Source organism: Xenia sp. Carnegie-2017, unplaced genomic scaffold, assembly GCF_021976095.1.
Source record: "Xenia sp. Carnegie-2017 unplaced genomic scaffold, XeniaSp_v1 HiC_scaffold_17, whole genome shotgun sequence".
In the NCBI taxonomy this organism is placed as follows: domain Eukaryota; kingdom Metazoa; phylum Cnidaria; class Anthozoa; order Malacalcyonacea; family Xeniidae; genus Xenia; species Xenia sp. Carnegie-2017.
In genome coordinates, this window is record NW_025813479.1 from 732,018 (window position 1) to 755,775 (window position 23,758).

Below are 23,758 nucleotides of genomic sequence, written 5' to 3' on the forward strand. Positions count from 1 at the left end.
TAATAGCATGCAAAAGGAAACACAAGCCACTTCGCCACATCAAATTGAAAAGTCGCGGCTCATTAAACATCGTATCTTTCTTCTGTCGCGTTACATACGTCAGAGAATACAAAGCCTTTTTAACTAACACTTCTGTATCGGCGACGCAACTTGCGAAAACAATTAAACGATTAAAATAGACACAAATGATTTTGGTGTTATGAATTATTCGCTCGTCTTTAACACAGCGGTAAACAAAGTTTGCTATTTTGTACGCTAACGACCATGCTGTTATTAAGATAAAGGTTAATTGCGTAATTGCCGTACATTCTTAGCCCATGCCAAAAACGTGAATTGAACGGCGAAGGCTGCACGTGTAAAGATAAAATAAAGTATGTTAGAATGAAGCTTTCCCCCTTCTTCATTCAATAAAAGATGTGCTTACTCCGAATATTTTTAATGATTCTGCACGGGCATGGTGGAAGCAGACAGCTATTTAGCTTGCACATTTTACGATTAAACATTGAACTATAGTTGAATAAACACATTTTACGATTAAACATTGAACTATAGTTGAAAACTCTTGCGATCACATCATTGGTATATAGAGGGCTGTTACCCGACAATCGATATTTAGTTATGTACCCACCCACCAATTTCTATATCAACTTTTTATCAACAAGTTGAAAATATGAAGCTTTTATTTGAGTATTGGAATATTCAAACAATTATATAATTGGCCGTCTCAAATACGCTCCGAAGAATGCTTTTAAAAATCGCACCCATTTTTTTTCGTGGCTATTGTCTTGAAGGAGAGTTCCCATTGTAATTGCATTGTTATATAACAGCAAGAAACGACCTTTAAAAGATCCCGCGTGAAAATTACGCGTGTATTTATTGACTTTGAATAAACCCAAGCGTCCATTCGTATGCAAGTTGGTGATTTCAGGTTCTCTCGTGCGAAATACATGCATGGAATGTTTGTACGATAATCAAGATGCGAACAAAGATTTCTATGAAATGAAAATCTCGTTTGACAGTATGATAAATCTCCAGACAAGAGGGAGCCACATAATATGTTGGTGACACGCAAATCGTTGGTTGGTAAGGCCAGCATTAAGATATCGCCGCGATACTTAAAACCACTGAAATGTATACCACAGCTCAAATTATATCTACCGATATGAAACTGTGAAAGGTTATGACAAAGACAAGCGGAACTGTGTGTGGTTTATCGCCAGGTTGTGCGCTATTTTATAGACAAAGATGTAGCATAATTGCCTGCAGACAGGAATATACTAAGAATTTTATTGATCATGACTACAATTCAAAATATTCATCCATATCTACAGATAAAGATAACATTATAAATCGTTAAGATGTTTGTCTGTAAATAGCATACGTACAACAATATACGGAGACTCTTCCTAGAGTACTAAATTTTCTCTAAATGCATCAATTAACCTCCCTTTGTCATGTCAGAACAAAATGTCGACTGTATTTGTACAAATAATTAGCGTCCTTCTTTGACATTACTGTGCTTCGGTACATTTGCAGGCACATCTACTAAACTTCCCAAAAGAGGTTGATATAAAATGAAATTGAGATGCAACTAAAAGGGAAATTTCTGCTTGGTGGCGTTTGTCATGATTTGTACAAAGCGCTATGAGAGTAACGCGAACAGCAACAAAGCTTATTGGAACGTGGCTAAATGCAAATCACATACTTTAAAGTCTCAAATATTTAAACTATACATAGTAGTTGGGGTTTTTGAGCTATTACTAAATACTCTACGTCAATTTACTAACGAACTCAATTCGACATAATTGAAAAAAAACCGAGAAAAAAACATTCAATCTAAAATTGATATCACAACATGCCCTTACACATGCTGGTCTTTCAAAAGAACCAGAAGTACGTCAAACCCATTATAGAAAAGACGTCAAATCAACCACAGGTTTTATAAATAGCATGAATATTTTAAAGTTTTGGCAAGTTCTGAGTTTGTTTTTATAAACTCTAGAAATATCCAAACAAAAAGGTCAAGTTCGTTCAAAGGCAAATGATCGCCACAAATAGCATGCAATAACCATCGCCAACCTAGTGACACCTTCACAAACCCTGACCGATGCCCAATAAATAACCCGTCGCCAACCCACTCACACCTTCACAAACCTGACCGATGCCTAATAAATAACCATCGCCAACCTAGTGACACCTTCACAAACCCTGACCGATGCCCAATAAATAACCCGTCGCCAACCCACTCACACCTTCACAAACCCTGACCGATCCCCATTAAAATAACCCGTCGCCAACCCACTCACACCTTCACAAACCCTGACCGATGCCCAATAAAATAACCCTTGCCAACCCACTCACACCTTCACAAACCCTGACCGATCCCCATTAAAATAACCCATCGCCAACCCTCTCACACCTTCGCAAGCTCACTAATAGTACTCAATGAGAAAATATCGTATAGAATCATTTAAACTACTATAAAAGGTTAATGGAATTCATTGTGAATTGCAAGCAACTTATTGTTCACTTTATACAGAAAACAAAGAATTAACGTTATCAACAATATTCAAAATGGAAAGTGTGTGATAATATGTAAAGTGCACTTGCAATTTTATTGTCTATATTGGTATGCTGACAAAGTATTGAATGACATGTGGACCAAAATGGCATGTTGATCGAAGTTGGTGCATTTAATTGTATATACTACACCATCAATAGACAACACAGTGTTATCAAGAGCAAGCAAAATGCATTATACCTTTAGGGCTATGCGAACCACGATTAATGACAACGATTCGTGTTTATGAAGTTCTGAACCTTCTCTATGTTTTTGTGTTTTTGTCGTAATAGAGAGAATTACGATCGATGAACAGGAAACCAAAGTCCTTGATCATTAACTTTATTTAATATAGCAAAGACATGTGCTACATTATAGAAACCAGATTGCACACAATCTCTCTATTCTTTTAGATCTTTAGTTCCAAGGATAAACCATAGTTGACTAGGTATAGTTAAATGTAGCAAAGATGATGTGCTTCATTAGAAACTCGATCTTTTTATTTCTTTAAAGAGCGTAAAATTAAGGGCGATCCATATTTGTTGAGTTGTACAAATGATGTAGTAACAAAAAGAACAGGCAAAGGAAATATCATTTTCAACTTGTAGAATCGAAAAACACTAATGAAATAACGATAGAAACGTTCTCTCGCAAAAAGATCCTTGTAGTTCTTTCTAGAATGTCGTGAGTATAAATCTTCAAAACACTCCACTTATCACCAGGACAAAGACCTTAGGGGATAAAGAAGAATCTCAGCCATTTCCGCAAGGAGTACAATAATTGAGCAAGTAATTTCTGAAATGGAAAAACATGTCATGGACGCTGAGAATGGAATCGTCTAGAACACTCTAGAAAGTTCGAGGTTTAATAGATCGTGATCTCGTCTTAAATTTTATTTATTCCTTACATTTGGCTGTTACTCTGGACTTTTAAAGTAATGAAGGTCCTGAGGAGAGAGTCGTGTTTGAAACATGCTTGTCGCAGCATATGCAGATTGTAAAATCAAACACACAGACATATTTCACCACGCCGATTAGATACTCGGACGAACAAATAGAGATGCCAGCGGCACTGTCTGCCTTCTAGTGCTCAAACACATGTGTGTTTACAATTCATACAATCTTTCTCAGTTGGAGCTTTTCGTGTTTAATATCCACTTATGCGACGGAGATTGCATGGAAAATTACAGTTCTTTGTTTGCTCAATGCACAATAAAGAGAAACAAATCACTAGCAATAGTCAATGCCGAGATGCATGTTGAAGCAATGGTCACGTGTTTATAGCCAAAGCTTAAAACAACGAAAAGACATTTAAGAGACAACACAAGATGTAGTTTATATGTTTGGAAATGTTTGGAAATATACAGAAGAAATAGAGAGAGGATCACAAACAAATGAGAAAGAGCTCTTGTAACTTATATCACTTCAATTACAGCACGAAGTTTACTGAAAAAAGCAAACTAGAATCCAAAACACTTCACAATAGTGCACACTGCTGTTTGATAGTGCGTCCAAAAAACCAAAAATTAATGGGAAAAGTTTATTGCCACATCTATTTGATGTTTACCGCCCTGTGGGAGATAGGATCTGCACAATCAAACCTTTCAATTCCAGCTGATATTATTTCGTGACCTAATTCACAGGTACTTTGCCTAATTGTGCATTTCCATTATCTCAGATTATTAGAGATGCCATTCAACTAGTCATGTCGTGAACGAGACTATGACTAGGCATGCAACGTCTCAAGACATTACCATCAAAGCTTCATGTTCACAGCTTGAACCGTTTGGGTATCATTTGCATTTTCATTCCAGCTCCAATTTTATGATGAAGATTTTTGCTCAAGATTTATAGCAACCTATCCATATCTCATACAGACAACGTCTATACTTTGCTCTTCATTTTATCGATAGCATGTATAAATTATCCATGATTCAATTTCAAATAAAAGGAGTTGGGTAGAGAAGCTAAAAAACTTTAACCTAGCTGTTTGTCGATTTTTCAGTCGTTTTCTCGTTTGGTTTCTAATCCCTGTCGATTTTTTAAAATCAATATTGGTCAGTACATCACTGTCAATAAATCCTGTTGGTTATGTATATTCATGAATATATAGCGTATTTGAACATGTTTTCAACGGACGAATGATCACTTCCACAAGTTACACTAAGCTTTGGGATCGATTCTTAGACTAAATTTATCATATGATTATGTATATAAGACTCTGCACTTAAAAGAAAGATATTTTCCCAAATTACGGATGACGTATCTATGCCCCATGAGCACAGCAGCCCCTTACGTCAACACATACATTCATCGATATTTTCAACAATTTACACGTGTATTGACCAAGTTGCATGATAGGAATTTTCCGACGCCCGTTCTTTAGTATCACGCTTGTTTGATGTTGATCACATCAATATATCTACAGGTTTATACCATCGATTCTGAATACGAGTCATGAAATTTCTGTGGCGGAACAACCAGAGAAAAGATTGTGACCAAAACAGAATTTAGGATTCAATGTTCTAATCTAGTAAGATGCTAGTAGGAAGTTCACGGGTTAATAAACCTATGGAGAGTAAAACTCCGCGGCCATACTCGGTGTATTTTTCTATACGTAAGTTCTTATAACCGTGCAATTTTCATTATATACGCAGTTCGCAATTTTCTGTCTAAGAAAAGTGGTGGTAATTTTTCCTAAAAAGATGTAGAAAAGGATTATAGAAAAGTACTTCAAATGGGAGATTAAATCTACTCCCGTGTCCTTTGTCGTAAGACATCTATCTTATGGTGAAACTGTTGAATTACAAGACCTCGTCATGTCTTATTCTAACTGAGCTCACTTAGTGGCAAGAAACAGAAATGACAAGATCAAAGTGCCAAATATTAGAAGACCCGTAAAGCAAATTCCATGGAACACAGGAGACGCTATGCATACAAAAGATTGATATTTTTCTTAAATTGCCAGACTGCAACAAATGGACGTTTGAGCTACACCAAAAATAAACACTCAATGACAAAAATATTAATTCGCACAAATAAATTGGGAAGAGTTTTAAAGCAATACACATTCATTAGAAATTTACTGCACATCAATGTTCCAAAAACAACATGATCGAATGTTCTATTGTAAAATAAACAGACCAGGGGCGAAACTAGAACGCTAATTGGGGTAATTATTCGTGTATTCATCTCTGCCCTGCTGACTTCTCTTAAAATTAACAGCGCAAACAAAAGAAATCAGCAGGGCAGAGCTGAATATATGAATACATATCCCTACAATTAACGTTCTAGTTTCGCCTCTGAAACAGACGTGTAGGTATGAAAGCTAAATTTTAAAATTCAAAATAGATTTTGCCTCTGAAAGTTTGAGACTGCATCCAATTAGATGATGTCGTGTAAGCAATAAATTTGATATGACTTAGGTCCGCGACAGACAGACGGAGAGTTTCTAGATTTTTCCAGTGAGAACCATTCATTAGTCTTAAAATAAACCTATCCCAAAGGAATGACAAACGTCAAGAAAATGCTTTTGCTAATTGGAAAGTATGGCAAGTGGGAAGCATATCTTGTACATATTTAAAGTTGGATTTTATTTAGCGCGCTACATAAAACGTGAATGCAAGGATATGCAGAAAGCCTTCATGATGACAGAAAGTTTCAGCGCTGCTGAAATTTAGAAAACAGATTAACAAATACAAATATTTTCATGTAAAATCCGTTCCCTCTGTACATTGACTACATTCTAGTCCCTTCTTAGGAAGGAGCAAACAAATGTGCAAACACTATTTTGTACGAAAGATTTAAATTAAGCCGGTTGTAAAAAGCTAATTACAATAATAGGCGCGCGCGTTTCCTGTTATTCATTTTAAATTTTTGTAGCGAGCATCACGTTATGAAAAACACGCTTGTGAATCAAAATAGAGTGCCAAAAAACGTTATTTTCGTGATAAAACGTGCAGCCAAACGTGTAACAGCAATATTCTCCTTAAAAGTAGTAGTACTGGCAAACTAAAGCTGACTATTTATTTATTTCGCGTGACGCTTGCGTGTTTTAAAACAAATAGCTACGAAATCATCGAATTGTACATGTGGACCGCTTATGCGTAGGTAAAATATTGAAAAGTTACCAATGTGCACATAAAAAAATACATAGATGCTTTAAAACGTACTTACAATTTCAAAAAGTCCTTTTTCTTCGAAACGTTTTAAGATAGCGCGTCGATGGTTGCTTCAAACACTAAAGAAATGATTGATACATTTGAAATGAAGACGATCGCGGACAGCCAGACGGAAATCGGTAGGAAATCGGTAGGTGGAAATGTTTTAATGTATGGTTCAATAGTCCATTCAGTCGGAAAATCTCTCAACACCTCGTACAGACGTAGCATCAACGTCATAGTAACTTGGCACACAATAATTTACTTATGTCAAGTACTATGTTAAATACAAAACATGGGGAGTTTACTGTGCTCGAATGACGCCGAAAGGAAAAGCAACGGAAATACGAATTATTCTGAAATAGAATGTTGAATATCGATACTTGGGTTGCTTGCCTGTTGGAAAACAATTTCTATCAGCTCTGTGACGACTGATGACAGACGTATAACTGCGTTGACTATAGATATGAGCTTTTGTGATTAGTACTAACTAGGAACGCATGCCGCTTTGAATGTAAACAAATGATGAAATTACAATGTGTTGAAGCCATATCCTGCATTTTGTAAAAAACGTGTTGATATGACATGCGAATACTTCATATCATCCTTCATAAAACGCATCCTGCGCTGACGTAAGTGACGGCCTCGACCAATTAACAAATTAAAACGTTACTTCACAAATTCCTATTTTTAATTTCATATGAAAACATAAGATTTATGTCAAACATAATTTAGCATGAGCGCACATTATTTCATAGTATTCATCCTCGATTTGGTTCCTTCATAGGAAATAAGTTCTGTTTCTCGATCCTCGCTCGCAGCAAGTACAACAAAATGTTTATGAAGAACGCAAATTATGCAAATGAATGCATTCGTGATATGCGGTACATGAAGTTGAGATTATGGTTGTTGTATGAGAATTTCTGTGTTTCAGTTCTATAGTCTTTCGGAGGATGACAGGTTACAGGTGAAAATTAAAAGAAATGCAGAAGTAAATAAGATTTGGCTTATTACATTACAACTTACTTTGGTTAATGTGAGACGTTTTACAGCCCATCTAATCCGATTAAATATTTGCGTAGACGAAAATGTTTGAGGTTTAAGTATTTATGACAAACAGTTTATTTTTATTTATAGATCAACAGCATGTATTTGTAAGTACTTCACAATCAGCTACGTGAACTATTACTTAATTCCCAATGAGAAAACAGTTGCCTGGTTTCTGTATTTTCACAATTTCTAAATTGAAAAAAGCGTTGTGAACGGAAGTGTTGATATTTGAAATACTTGGATCAGCGTTTGCGGTTTCCTGATCCGCAATAATCGGATGTTATTTTCGGCCTCCAGTTTATTTGGAAAAATATTCAAACCATCAATTTGAAAAATTCAATACCGCCGTGAACACAAAACCTTTAAAGCATTTCGAGTCCTTGCGGTGAACGCATTTTGAAAACTTCGATTTTATTTGTGAACAATTCTTTCAAAGTATAAGGGGGAAATTTCGAGTGAATAAAGACCAAACAGGTTTTTGCTTTAGCGTACGTATAATAAATCGGGTGTGCTTGATTAATCCAGAAGTGTTCATTCACAAATGATTTCTTACCTTTAACAAGTCACAACCGACGCTCGAAGATGCACAATCAATTTCACGAGCAAACGCCTGACTCCAACACCAACAGTTGTCCAAGCAAGAACTGATCGAGCTTCGTTGTAGCTCGTTGCTTTTATACCTGTGAGGTGACCCCTACATAAATTTGAATAATTACGACTTTCAAATGGAAGCATGATGTAACAATACTAACTATCTAGATTTAATTAATCGCCGAGTAGGATAAATCGTTTGAAGTACGTGGAAAGCTGTAATGACAGAACTTATCAACATCGAGATAAGACAACTCTCTTATAAGACGCTAACTTGGAGATAACAAGTTGATATTTTCATTTAATCGTACACCTGCCGGAATATTACTCGGGAACAAAGAGAACATTAGCTTCATTCTTATAAAAAATAGGACTTCCAAAAAGGCATTTCCCGTACCACTTTCCACGTTTTTTAGTGTGTTTGCATATTTGACATCGTAAAGCAAGCAAGGGAAAATGTTTTGTAATGTCTCAAAGATATTTATAACTATTTCAAAGCTATATTTGAACTGCTTTGGGTTCTATTGACATGTCTTTAGTATGCATTGAAAAAAAGCACATGTACGACATGTTTTTCTCATATCTCAAAACTCCATCAACAAACGACGACAAGAAGTTGCAGTAAAATAAACACAATTAAATGATAACTATCGCCGCGGCCATCCAGCTGAATGATTAAAGCTGTCTTTTTAAGGTTTTTCTAGTCTGTATTGTTTTAAAAATAACGGGAAATGATGTTGCAATTATCGGCGAAATGTTCCCGAGCAGTTAAATAGTAAAAAACATTCAACAATTTGTAGATGTGCTGCAGAGTATGTTGAAGATCACGTGGGATGTGCGTGGGTTTTATTACAGGTGCGTGATTTCGAGACTTTTGTCAAAAGGAGGTGTGGTCTAAACAAAATCTTTTTCCTGACACAAAAATACTCGTCAATTTAAAAAAAGCACAAAACAATTTGCTTGTTTTGTCGAAGTTCTTAGACGAAGGGAAAATTTTCCTCATCTTTCCCAGTTAAGTTACTTTTACGAAAGAATGTTTTATGCAGTGCGGTGTTTGAAATTAAATGTAGATATGATCTTCGCACTTTGTTCGACAATTTAAGCAATTGTCTCATAAACCTGTAAAATTCAGGTGACTCAACGGGATCATATCTACATTTAAGTTACTTTTCTTAGACGAAGGGAAAATTTCCCTCATCTTTCTCAGTTAAGTTACTTTTCTTAGACGAAAGGAAAATTTCCTCATCTTTCTCATTAAGTTACTTTTCTTAGACGAAAATTTCCCTCCTCTTTCCCAGTAAGTTACTTTTCTTGACGAAAGGAAAATTTCCCTCATCTTTCTCAGTTAAGTTACTTTCTTAGACGAAAGGAAAATTTCCCTCCTCTTTCCCAGTAAAGTACTTTTCTTAGACGAAAGGAAAATTTCCCTCATCTTTCCAGTAAGTTACTTTTCTTAGACAGAAGGAAAATTTCCCTCATCTTTCCAGTTAAGTTACTTTTCTTGACAGAAAGGAAAATTTGCCTCCTCTTTCCCAGTTAAGTTACTTTTCTTAGACGAAAGGAAAATTTCCCTCCTCTTTCAGTAAAGTTACTTTTCTTAGACGAAAGGAAAATCCCTCATCTTTCCCAGTAAAGTTACTTTCTTGATTGAAAGGAAAATTTCCCTCATCTTTCCCAGTTAAGTTACTTTTCTTAGACGAAAGGAAAATTTGCCTCCTCTTTTCCCAGTTAAGTTACTTTTCTTAGACAAGCCCTCATCTTTCTCAGTTAAGTTACTTTTCTTAGACGAAAGGAAAATTTCCCTTCTCTTTCCCAGTCAAGTTACTTTTCTTAGACGAAGGGAAAATTTCCCTCATCTTTCCCAGTTAAGTTACTTTATCTTAATTCTAACAGAAATCTTCAAAGCTACATCGAGTACGTGTGATTAAGCTACAAGAGAGTAAAAGATTGCTGCTTTCCTCAAAGTATGTCTAGTTATAATTTCATTATGAACGAGAAGTTAGCTGGGCTGCATATGGAAAGATACTTGTGTATTTTTATAATCCAATATTCTATCTCAGTCGAGTATCTTCCTTTGCGTATCTTCACTCATCATTTTACCTACTTTCCCCCTTCCCCCTCAAGTATTGTTGTTAACAGCTCAAAGAACTGAAACGTAATCAATGTAAGCCCCAGATGAGCACAGCACATATAAATGTATGTCACAATTTGATTGGACAACCATGATTGGTCACATAGATACAAAACTTGCCTAGCTCTCATTGGTTACAAGAAAAATAGCTACTTATCCCTGGCAGTTTTCTACCAAAGCGATTCGTAAGAAGTATTTTCCCAGGCAGAGAGATGCTTGTTATACGATGTTTGTAAAGAGATTAAGAGAGTTTGGGGCGATTTCAACATGGATGTTGTTGTGTTGTTATATAATAGATTAGTCTGATTGACAAGGGTTTTTATTGACTGATAAAATACACTTTATAAATTATAATTTCCTTTTGGTAACATCATTTGCTTGCGGCAACATTTTGCTCTGAAACTTAAAACTAGGGCAGAGCAACAGATGTAAAGACCTTCTAACAGCGACATATGGGTTGTGAACTTTGTTGATGGCTCATACAGATCAACAAAATTTCTGATCAACAGGATTTTCTGAAACAGTAAAAATATTTGTTTGTAAATGTAGATCGTCCAGGTTGGTATAGTCCTGAGAAGGACTGTTTTTATTGTTGTTGACTGACGTTTCGACAACCTTAGCGGTAGTCATCTTCAGAGTCAAATAAGGAGTAAACGTCAGGTTAGCCGTATTTGTTAACTGGTTCTTACGTCAGGAAATGTGTGGGTGTCAATTGTGTATTGTCATTGTGAATTAGTGTGAAGTGCAATGTTTTTAGTTGTGATGTGTGATTTAGGTGTGATGTTTTTAGTTGTAATGTGTGGGTGTCAATGTGTATGTCATTGTGAATTAGTGTGAAGTGTAATGCTTTTAGTTGTGATGTGTGATTTAGGTGTGATGTTTTTAGTTGTAATGTGTGGGTGTCAATTGTGTATTGTCATGTGAATTAGTGTGAAGTGTAATGTTTTTAGTTGTGATGTTTTTAGTTGTAATGTGTAGGTGTCAATTGTGTATTGTCATTGTGAATTAGTGTGAAGTGTAATGCTTTTAGTTGTGATGTGTGATTTAGGTGTGATGTTTTTAGTTGTAATGTGTGGGTGTCAATTGTGTATTGTCATTGTGAATTAGTGTGAAGTGTAATGTTTTTAGTTGATCGTTTCTTTGTATTGTGAACAAGTCGTTTGTAAAGTGCCGGTAATTGTCGAAACGTCAGTCAACAACAACAAAACAGTCCTTCTCAGGACTAGAACAACCTGGACGGTTTAATTTACAAACATGTGGTTGAAAAGTTTTACTATTGTAAAATATTTTGTTTTAGTGTAATGTTTGTTCAAAAATCTTGAAAGTTCAGTGTAACTTTTATGATGTGTGATTATGATGCTAGGTAATGTATACAATGATACACGTGAATTATGAATGAATGATGATGTTTGCAGTGTACGAGAAAATCAATGAATGCTGCTAGGCAATGTGAAACGTGTCCCAATACAATTGAGCCCCAAACTATAACATGGAGATGTCCATTACAAACAGTGATACCCGGGTTCAAGCCATTTACTTTAGTAAAAATATTTGTTCAAAAAACTACTGAGCCAGCTTCACAACTATCTTAAATACATGTGGACTATGATTGTCATCAATAAATGCTAGGCAATGATACACGTGCCCAGTACCCTAATGACCCATGAAACATATATTGTACTGTAGTGTCCCTCAAAATCAAGGACGCTGCTAGGCAATGATACACGTGCCCAATACTCAATTGAACCCATGAAACATATGATGTATTGCAGTGTCCGAGAAAATCAATAAATGCTGCTAGGCAATGATACACGTGCCCAGTACCCTAATGACCCATGAAACATATGTTGTATTGCAGTGTGCCACAAAATCAAGGACGCTGCTAGGCAATGATACACGTGCCCAATACCCAACTGAACCCATGAAACATATGATGTATTGCAGTGTCCGAGAAAATCAATAAATGCTGCTAGGCAATGATACACGTGCCCAGTACCCTAATGACCCATGAAACATATGTTGTATTGCAGTGTCCCACAAAATCTTACAAACAAGGATTATCATATAAAATATTGTTTCGTTAGGTAGATCCTGTAATTCATAAAGCATTCTTTAGAAAAGTGGTCTAGTCATTGTGCATTGTGCATAATTTGATAACAATGGAACACAACATGGCCACAAGCGTCAAGGTTTATCTTTACTGTACTCGAAAGGCCACATTCAAAAAAATTTGTGTCAAATAGATCATTATGTACGATGAAGGATCATGAATCCAACATTCCGACGGTAAACATACGTGTCAAAAATACAAGATCAAACAGCAAAATTCGGACAATCAAATGGTCGGACATAGTATTATGTATGTAGAATAGTGGCAATAAAATAGAAAACAATGCTCTTGGGGCAATTTGTAAATCTTATTTTAGATTTAGCTCAGTCACAAATTTTCGGATAAATCATCAGCGCATGCGCAGTCTGCTTCAGCATGCGCAGTTAAATTGATTGGCTGCCCAAGTTCATGGTCATGGCAACGACCAATTGCATCTACTAGCCCCGATTTTGAAGTAAATAGCATGTTTAGTAACAATTTAATAGAGAAATCATCTGCGCATGCGCACGAGCATGCGCAGTCCACTCGACTAATTGTTTACATTCAAGGCAATGACTAACTATATGCTCTTGCACTATATTTGTGGCAATTATCTCACTTAGTCGCAAATTAACGAAGAAATTATCTGGGCATGCGCAGTAGTGACTTTAATAATACCGCAACTTTCGTAAGCCTCTGAATTTTTGTATATATATATAAAGCCAATATTAGGTATAGTAGATGTCAACTAGCAGTGGAAGCTGGGTGCGATATGTATGCAGTGGCTTAGGGGTCCAGACGTTTCGGGTCGCGACCGCACTCTCCCTGCGTACCCCGAGCAAAGCCTATCGCAGGTGATCTCGGGGTCTGATGGGCGGAAGCTTGCTATTGCATCTCCCAAGTAGGATAGCGTGGAGGGGCCGAAATCTCCTACCGAAACGTTAACATGCGGCGTTCTAGTGCCTTACGCTTAACAAGGTATCGGGAAGCATGGACCGAAAACGGGGTTTTTTGCTTTTGAATTTAATCTTTTTTCATCCAAGGATACTGCAATTTTTGACTTATTTAAATAATTTACACCAACTCTAAGCATATTTATACGCTTTTTACATGTTACGTGAACGAGAGCCTCCTTATACAATATAACTCTCACATCAAGAACAAAAAGCATCCATGGGATTCATGGAAAAAATGGATTATCTAACTTTTATAATAGATTTTACAAAGAAGACATTTAATAAGCAAGCAATATGTATCTTCTAAATTGAACCAAGCTTTCAACCCTTATGTTATAAAATTTTGATTCATTATGGATAGTAAATTTCTTTTTACCTTACAATATTTTCATGATTAAATCTAGAAAAGAACTTCTCTATTGTAGTAATTTTGCGATATAGTAGAACGCTTTTCGTATTCAAAGGAATTCTTTTGATTGCATATAGACAGCCGTCCAATTTATTACGTAAATGCATGTAGTATGCATTTCGTTGTAAGAAAGCACCCTACCAAAGAATATCCAGACTTAATTTTAGCTGCATCGAGCGATGAAAGTTGCAAGTCAGAGAATTTTTTTTAACTGTTATTTATATGATATTCATTATAGCTATAGTTTAAAATTCCATTTTTACGTATACAACTTGTAAATAAATCTGAAAAGCCAGTTCAAGAGAGATTTATCCATCAATAATAATAATAGTGATTAGTGATTATAAAACAACGAAACCAACATGTCATAAAACTAGCATTGCAAAAATTTGTATGGCTTGTTTTTTTTTGCGCTTCATGCATCTGGAGTCCGTCCTGGATATTCGTAAATCAGGCCGTAAAGACCCGGGAACAATCCTCAAAAAAAGTCCTTAGCCCGACAACATGCCAGTATTCGACCTTTCCTTCGAATGTTATGCTTTTTCCTAACGCAAAATAGTTCATATTTACTGTTATACCTTTTGCCTTTATAAATAATCGTTCTGTATAACTAGAATCAGATTCACAAATGCCCCAAAACTCAAAAGCATCTCCTTACCATTTTATTGCCACTATTCTACATAAATAATGCTATGTCCGAACATTTGTTCGAATTTTGTAATTTGATCTCGTATTTTTGACACGTGAGTCTACCATCGTAACGGCGGATTGACAGCGTATTGAAAAAAAAAAGGATTAGTTGATTCGTTTGATCGGTCTTTACACTTGTTACGACAGGAAATCGCCTAGCAACGACAGAATGTAAACAAATAATTTATATCAGTTTGTATCAAACGATTAATATTTGTCGAATTGTTCTAATTTCGTGGTAACTGAGAGCGTTCACGTTCTAATTTTATAAATAATAATTCGACAAGATGACAAAAGAACGGAGGAAAAAAGACGATAAAAAGTTGACGAGAGCATCTACTAAATTTCGTCTTTATCTAAATATCGACGCTACGGACGAAAGATTCGAGATAAAAAATGTTTCGGCCGACACAAAAATAAACGAGCTGAAGGTTCAGGTGGAACTTGTAGCAGGAATTCCTTATTTGTTACAACGACTACACTACTTGGACAACACAGATTTGGTCGACTCGTCTGATTTGAAGGAGAACGATATCGTTTCCGGTGGGACAATTCAGTTACGCTCGTGGAAAATATGGGAGAAATTAATTAACGTTGTAGTGAAAGGCAGTTTGGATGATCTACTGGCATTGGGATTGACAATGGATAAATCATGGCTGAATTTGGACAAAGCTTATTACAAGCATAAAGTTGAGACGGCGAAAGAAAAATTGCAAACTGCTTTATTTATTGCAGCACATCGAAGTAAAATCGATTTGGTTCGTGTTCTTTTGAATCTTGGAGCAGATGTCAATCATCAAACATCCATGGGTCGTACAGCGTTGCACATGGCTGCTTCTCAAGGAAACTCCAAATGCATTGACTTGATGTTAGAGAGAGGGGCCTCTATTGAGGTTTTTGATGTGAATGGAAAGAATCCCGTCAACATTGCAAATATGTGGGGCGAGAAAGATAGCAAAAGACATTTATTTTTAAATCAATGGCAAACTCGTGCAGCTAGGGTTAATCCAAGAAAGAGCCGTTCCTTGATGATGCATCAAAGATACGATTCGACCATACCTTCCTGGCTTAGAGGGGAATATGGACAGATATATCATGGCAGTATTATACCACCAGGTGAATATTCCGGAAGTACTCTCAGTTCACCTCTAAGAAAGCCTCCAAAACCAAGAGGGATGTGTAGGGATAGAGATGAAGGAAGAAGGATCAACAGTTCTCAAGGTCAGACTAAATTTGAGTCCTTGTTTGATGACTTCCATCAAGAAGAGGGGAATCCAGAATGTAAGTGAATAGTAAGGCATGTTTTCTAAATTCCTGTGCAATATTATGAATATTAAGAATGTATGTATGATAAGGAAGTATGTGTTTTAAAATGTTTATTTTAAAACCATGAATTAAACTTCCTTACGTGAAGATGAATTTCTTGCTTGAAGATTATTTTTTTACAAGAATTCTACTTATTTGAGTCAGAGCTAAAACAGACTACATCAACGAATAGTTGAAACCTAGTGGCTTACTTTTCTTTTATACATACATGAAGCAAAGTACAATATGCCTTTCTATTATCCAATCCAGAATAGAAATAATCATTTGGATTTATTAGAGTTTTGTAATAAATCTCTTACAGTAGTTCTTGAACAAGGAGGAAGACATTTCCGTGGGGAAAGCATTCTGTCAACTGACACAATGATAACAATCCCGCAAAGAAACAATTCAAAAATCACAGGTGATTTATAAGCATTATGTATCTTCTGCTATCTCTTGTTGCACATGGAGTTTGTATCATTTTGACTTTACATGGCTATAACAGAGTACTAGTATGTTATGCATTTGAGTTTGTTTACAAAGCATGGATTTCACTTGGTTTTGTAGGTTTTGAGTGATGAGAGGGGTACTTTTAAGGGTTAGCTATCTCTGATGCATTATCCTGTGACAAGACACCATATATCATTCGTACTTTTGATGAAAACTAAAGGCAGTTTGCCTCCTCGTGACATGAAGAGGCAAATAGAACATAGACTTGGAGCTAATGAAAACAACTTACATACGTATTAAAGTACTTACTTGTGCAGTCGTCATTTCATTCAACTTTTTTCTTTCTGACCTTTTCATTGGTATTTCAAAGCAACTCTCTGACAGAGCTGTTGCAAAAATGAACGGCAAAACTCTTCGTGAACGAGAGCATTTCATAAAATCAGTAACTGAATGTCATCCATCACGTGTACCATGCCACCATATTTGGAATTCCTGCCAAACCTTTCTTACGTCACAGACATCTCCCCCATTGCCTCCCCCTGAAAATAATCAATAAGAGAGGGATTCGTGAGCGTTTATTGTGCTTAGACGGAGGTTGGGAACTAGTCAACATGTGTTGAAAACAGAGGACTTATAGTTTTGTATCACAAATGACATACTAGATAAATATATAGTTGAACAAGTGGAAATTTTTCTCTCATGAAGAAAGAAAACACCCTTGTTTACATTTGTGTTTGTAAGGTTTAAGGTGCTCTTTTGGTGTTCGACATGATATCTGCCATACCCTCCCTGTATTTTTACAAGAAATACAAAATAATAATCAGCACATCGCAGTAATTTCATCCAGATTGAATCAAAAATAAAATAAGAAATGCCACAAATGTGTTTGGGGTGGGAGATAATATTGAGAAAATACGTATATTTATAATTCGTTTTACTAATTTTGTGTGATTTTCCAGTATTCTGTGCTTTCATTTTCCTATTTTCTTTCGACAGGTAACGATGGCTCAAGATATTGCAAGGGAGGATTTTACATAAATACTATAGTAAGATCAAGAAAACAAAACGACGTCAAAAAATCTACCGCGCCTTCTTTGCAAATAACAGAAAATGTTTTAAGAAAAGGCCGCGTTAAGACCTAGAAGTAAATTCCTAGAAACTTTCCTTATATGAATCGGCATATATTTGTATGTATATTTAATTAGAAATGACAATAGTGGTAATTGTTTCATTGAAAAAATGTCTGTATTTTTCAAGTAATGTGGACTTAACAATTAAAATCTGTTTCACAGATCTTCTTTAGCGGATTTTATGCGAAAACGAATGAAGCAAAATAAAATATTGTAAATAAAGAACAAGTAATAATAGTTAATGAAGAGGAGACGGTCGTAAGTTTAGGAAGTTTGGGCTGGACTTTATTTCGCTTTCGTGTCTGTTTTGATGATGGCTCAATGTCCAATCATGGCATCGGAATTGTTTTGATTTAATTAAAGAATACCATCTTGGGATTATTAGCTATAATGTCTCAGCTTGATATTGAGTGTCATAGATCATTTTCAGAGGAAACATATCGATAAAGTTTGGTTGTTGCAAAAGCTCGCAAATATGAATTTTGTTTCATTTATCTTTGCATCTGTCCTGTTGGTAACCTGCGTTCTTGGCGATGGCGATCATGGTAAGGTTAGCAAAGAGAAAATCTCACGGACGAACACATCTTTTATTGTTAGTCATTACCGTAGACTTCCTTGATCTGACGCCCTTAAATTTCAAGCATGATACAAGAGATTCATTAAATCAGAAAGACGCGAATTTTCGTGCTTGTCGAGTTTTGCGCAATATAAGTTTATTCCTTGTCATTAAACTGATTAAATGTGAGAATGTTGTAATATTGTACGGTCATCTGAAGGCGCATTATTGACACTATGCAATTCACAGTCGGCAGGATTGTTAGTCGTTTTGCGTTCTTTCAAAATGCGGTCGACTTGGACTTTAGTTTAATGTATTTTACAACCAGTGAGAACTGTAAGATATCAATAGAGAATAAGAAGCGACGCAGCAAGAGAAGGGTTTGCATATGTGGATTATGTTTCTAACGACATTCCACTCATTTCATCTTGAGGCATTGTTGTCCGCCGTTGTATAAGTTGGAGGAGTATCGTCTAATGTATTTTAAAAATTTGCAGGCCTGAATTTGTCTCTATAAATGGTATTCGAAAACGAGTTTCAGTGATGTTTCATAGGAGTATGCATGTCTTCACGCACGCTCGTAACGTTTTCTACATACTTCATTTACCAAATGTTTATGCTAAAACTTTTTTTTAACAATTACGTGCAACAATGTAAAGTATAATTTAATAAAACTGGAAAAAATGGGCAGACAAAATGAGAGTCACAGAACGAAAGTGGATTTCTTGCTTTCACTTTCGACTTCTTACATCCCAACGGTAAATATACTGTTTCACCAACATTAACATTCCATGTAATATAGCTTATTGTCAATAAAGCTCTCAGATTTCAACATTTGTTGAATTTGGTATTCTTAGAAAATTATAATTTCGTCGAGCTTTTGTATTTTCAAAATAGGTCTTGTCAAACACAATGAAATAACACTCAACTCAGGAGAGATAATTGACAAATAAAACAAATAGTTATTGTTAATCACAAACATAGTAGTACTTCTTTAATGTATTTTTGAAATGTGTTCTACCAAAATCTCAAGTCATAGTCAAGTGCTCAGGTGACAGCTGCTGCCTGTGTGTAGGCGTAGAAAGTCGAGTAGATAAAAATGGGCATAAGAGCGAAAATATTAGTTTGCGTTTACGGGCTTTTCCTTCTACTGCCAATAGCTTTGCTGCAATTTCATTCATGGTCTCTCGAGAGATCTCGATGATAGGAAAAAATAATCTCAATATTCGTTATGAATCATTCTTTATCGTATGAATCTTAAGAATTGCTTGATATTGAATTCATTGTTATAATTTTCAGTACCCAAAGTTTGCGTAGAAGACAAAAATGCCTGTGAAAACTCAGGAGTAAATATCACATGCGTAGCTGCAAAACCTGACTCCACCTGCCTTAATGATGTCGTTAATGGTGACGCAGACATATTTTTAGCTGTTGCTAATGAAATGGTAGCGAAAGGTGAGGAATGGTTTCGACGTTTTGTCCAAAAGATAATTCGTAGACACGCTGTGATCAAGTTAGATCATTACACAAGGAATTATATAAGCCTAAATCACACAAGAGATTATGTAAGTCTGGATGGGATTACACAAGGGACTGTATACGTGTGAATTACTTGAAGTTTCATATACAAGTCTGGATTATGTTGGAAATCATGCCAAAGACCACTTTCGTGTTTTCACATAAACCCCCGTTATTCAATATTCACATGTTGGTAAACTTGAGGGAACTTTTTATTACATAGTCGATGATCTCCAAATTGTCTATGGACACAAAGTTGATGGCGTTGATGATCCTTTCATTCAATACTACGGCTTGGCTGTCGTACAAAAAGATGCTCCATTCAACTTCAAGACGCTAAAGGGGAAAAACTCGTGCCACACCGGAGTGGGGAAAACTGTCGGATGGAATATCCCCGTTGGCAATATGTTATACAATGGGATGATGCCGTATAAGAATAATCAGTATGAATCAGTCTCCGATTTCTTTGCGAAGAGTTGTGCACCTGGTAAGAAAATTGTTCATTCTCGTGAATTTTTCTCATTTAAATAATGCTCTTCACTATTTTTGACACATTTTCACACGTAACGAGACGAGCAATGAACTCAACCAAATTACTTATTACTGTCGCTTCAGTATAATGATATACAATAAAAACTGCTTTTTATAAATCATCGTCCGAGTCATCTCAGTCGTTTAAGTTACACTACACGATTGGACAGTGAGATGCAGAGGACTGAGGCCCAGTTTACACGACCCAGGTTTATATTTAACCCGAGTCAAACTGTGAGAGGTTGTTATATTTACACGAATCCGGGCTAGAATTGATTTTTCAACCAGGGTCGGCAATTCTCAGCTCGGGCTCGCTCGAAAAAAAGCCAAGGACAAGCCAACCCGGGTTTACATGAAGAAATGAGCGCCTAGCTAACCCAGGTTGATCCGGGTCTTGCGAGTGGTGCCCCAGGGTTGTCAATTGACCCAGCTATCGTATAAACGTTAATAGGAATTCATTATTAGACAGGTTGGTGTGCCAACCCGGGCAGGCTGTCAACCCGGGTTCATGTAATTGGTGCCTGAGTCGACACGATAGATAAAACTGAGACGATTTTACGAAAACCAGGCCTAAGTCACGGATGAATTTGTTGATGTTGAGAAGAGATCCCTACGGAATAACGAAATAATATAATTTATAAGAATAACAACAAAATTAAAGAGAAATTGCAAATCAATCATGAATACGTGTTAGAGGAAGAATTGAATATTTGTTTGAAATTTATCAGTCGACCGTCTCGACCTTCGGTCCTGAGTATGCACTGATGTGCACACAGTAAACATCTTTTAGTTCTTAAATGCAATCAGGCGAAAGCATTTGTCATTATGCAAAAGTCAGACATGACAAGATAGCCACCAATATTGCCTGGTCTCAATGTAACGTTAATTTGAGGAGGACCATATTCTTATACATCGTGCTATAGCCTGGCTTATTTTTTATAAAAATGATGTTAATTTCAAAAGAAATCAGCCTGGCATAGCAGAGTACATGATTATGAGTCACTGATTTAACGTTCGATTGACGCTAGTAACCATCAAAATATAATAAAAACTTCTAGAAAATCCTTCTAGAAAATCATTTTTGATCCATCCTGTCTTAAGCATGTTGACACAAATATACAAGGACACGTTTCACGAGTTGCAGACGAATTTCTTTAATGAAACCTACTCAGTTCATGTTTTATATACGTAATAAAATAGAGACTTTGTCGTGGTGACAAATCTGAAAATCGTTTTAAAGATTGCAAATACCATGGTGAATGGTAAAAGTAATAAGTTCATAGTTCTTAAAAGAACTGTTTTAGCACAGAGCACTAACCCAATAGTTTCATAACAGTTCTTTTAGAACTATTGGTTAGTGCTTGTGCTTAAAATAGTTCTTTTAAGAACTATTAACTTATTACTTTCACCATTCACCATGGTATTTGCAATTTTTAGAACGATTTTATATAAGTTATAAAGACAAAAAAGGATCTTTAGCAGAAAAAATTTTCAACTTCAATAAAAACAACGTTCTGTACCTTATAATGCTGCCTAGTTATTTCCTGGGCCAGAGACTGGGTTGATAGCTATTGAGGTCGTGTATTATTATCAGGATTAGATTTTTGATAAAGTAGACATACTTTTAACTGTGACTTTACTCTAACGCAGGTAGTAATAGCGTCCCAAACATCAGCGATAAAGTGAAGGAAGGTCTCTGTTCTCTGTGCAAGGGCACATGCAGAAAAGACAATACTGAACCTTACCAAAACTATGAGGGTGCTTTCAAATGTATGGCCGAAGGAAAGAACGATCGCGTTGGTTTTGTTAAACAAACGACGGCAGATTTGGTCCTGAAACAGAATAAAAATACGGTAACAAAGTGACTACCAACTTCTCTGTCGTAATGGAACGAAAGCAGGTAAGTTTGGCAGAAAAAACACCGTTGTGGCTTCTTCAGGATTGATTGCTGAAATTTCTTACAATGTCCTCATGCAAATAGGAATGTTAGCCTAGATAGGAAGGCTGAAAAGACAAACACCATCAGAAATGAAAAATGAGAGTTCGAGTCATCTTCGAGATAAAGGATTCGGAGTTCTATAAAACAAATCAAGTTTTCTCTTTAAAGTTCGTATAGCTTGATTATCACACATACATAAAATGGCGATTGTTGAAACTTGATTCAAAGTATCATACTGCACTTCAATAACTTTGTTTGTTTGCAACGTGATTCAGTCACGTCCTTCCTTTGATTATTCGGTGAATATTGTAAAATGTCAGGAAGAGAAATCTTAACAAGCGATAACTTTTTATAATCTAGAGTTGGATGAATATAAGGATTGCAACATCGGTAAACGACCATCCTCCGCGATTGTTACTGGCAAAATTCGTCAGCTGAATTGATCAATAAAATACAAAACTGTTGGAAGGAGCAAATTTGACAAAGTTGCAAGATGCTGGCATAGCAAGCGAGAAAGCTGTTTTGAAAAGTTCAAATCAAGATCTGTAAAAGAATATGTTGGAGTTTATGCAAATTTCATTAATGCTCTAAATCCTCCCTCGACAAGACCTCTTAAACCAACAGCAAGTGCAACATCCATCTTCCTGTTTCACCTGCCAGTGGCTACCATTTTTGCTTTCATTTTTCATGTTTTTATTACAGCCCAGTAAATTTGAAGTAACAATCTTTTCATAGATTTAGTATTGTAATAAGTAAGAAGACAGTTTTTTTCGGCGTGCGATTTCAATGTATTATGATTTTTTAAAATAGTTAAAGAATTGCAAGCGTAAATTATATGCAATAAGCTGAGTTTTCCTCATTTCATAGTAGTTAACGTATGTATTGAGCATTTTTCTTTAATAAAGCCCAGTACAAAAACATCAAGAGGCTCTTTCACCAATTTTCAACTCATTCAAATCCCATCTTCTTCAAAGATAGTAAGATTACAAAGCTGGGTAAGTTGAGCAGAATGATGTGTATATGATTACGGACCACAAAACGTCGGAGGAGCACATCCAAATCGCTCCTGATATTGCTCCTAAATTGCACGATTTTTAAAAAAATTTGCTCGTTTTGCGCTCGCACGAGTATTTTTCTGTTCGGTTGGTGGAGTGGGCGGGCGGGCTGGGGTTGAAAGATTAAGAGCCTCAGTTGGAAGATCCCTTTTGGCTACACTGAATTACAAAACTACAGCATAACGAATAAAAGTAAAAACTGTTTCTTATAGAATTTTCCTATTCGTTGGTGTCACAGAACACGATTGTCCTATGACATTCAGAATGATACAATAGGGATGACTGAAGAGAACAGAAAGACATAAAAATACTAACACAAGTTGTATTTTATTTCATGCAATACCATTAATTTAAGTTGAATGAAATTTATGAATGCTGATCACTGTGGTCAGGTAATGTTTGATAAAATGCATTTCACAAAAAGGTACAAACTTTAACCCTTTCTGCGGCAGTGCATCATATCTGCAACAATCACGAAACGAATGGACTAGCAAATTTTGATTGAAAAAATTTGCCACTTAAAGAGTTACGTGAAACCTAAATCTCGGTGTTGTTTAGACGCAAGATTATGATTTTAGGTAGTCTGCGTCACAGAGCACTCCCCGTGTCACATGACTGTCCCCCCTCAGATTCATACGC

At 36.0% G+C, this 23,758-nt stretch overlaps 2 protein-coding genes and 1 long non-coding RNA gene across 3 annotated transcripts in view; 2 read left to right on the forward strand and 1 right to left on the reverse strand.

Moving 5' to 3' along the window:
- Positions 1 to 23,758, reverse strand: part of LOC124437754 — a 56,357-nt gene that overhangs the window by 19,365 nt on the left and 13,234 nt on the right. The window contains exons 3-5 of the mRNA XM_046987683.1: positions 16,700 to 16,929; positions 8,323 to 8,463; positions 6,736 to 6,799 (exon numbers count right to left, since the gene is read on the reverse strand). The gene's annotated coding sequence lies outside the window, so the exon portion shown is untranslated. The remainder of the gene's footprint in view (positions 1 to 6,735; positions 6,800 to 8,322; positions 8,464 to 16,699; positions 16,930 to 23,758) is intronic.
- On the forward strand, positions 6,786 to 7,927 carry LOC124437770. Its single transcript, XR_006945840.1, has 2 exons — positions 6,786 to 6,870; positions 7,507 to 7,927. It is a non-coding gene; the product is annotated as an uncharacterized LOC124437770 (long non-coding RNA).
- LOC124437865 lies at positions 14,798 to 22,984 on the forward strand. Its single transcript, XM_046987797.1, has 8 exons — positions 14,798 to 15,916; positions 16,263 to 16,361; positions 17,387 to 17,530; positions 19,376 to 19,531; positions 19,818 to 19,960; positions 20,019 to 20,081; positions 21,776 to 22,025; positions 22,425 to 22,984. Exons 1-7 carry the CDS (start codon positions 14,923 to 14,925, stop codon positions 21,809 to 21,811), a joined length of 1,635 nt encoding a protein of 544 aa, XP_046843753.1. The 5' UTR covers positions 14,798 to 14,922; the 3' UTR covers positions 21,812 to 22,025; positions 22,425 to 22,984.

Excerpts from the sequence above, each read along its gene's own strand:
- LOC124437865 (XM_046987797.1), top strand. The coding sequence starts at position 14,923 with ATGACAAAAGAACGGAGGAAAAAAGACGATAAAAAGTTGACGAGAGCA. Across the intron at positions 15,917-16,262 it reads AGAAGAGGGGAATCCAGAAT|TAGTTCTTGAACAAGGAGGA; the intron begins GTAAGTGAATAG and ends AATCTCTTACAG. Across the intron at positions 17,531-19,375 it reads AAAAGGCCGCGTTAAGACCT|TACCCAAAGTTTGCGTAGAA; the intron begins AGAAGTAAATTC and ends TATAATTTTCAG.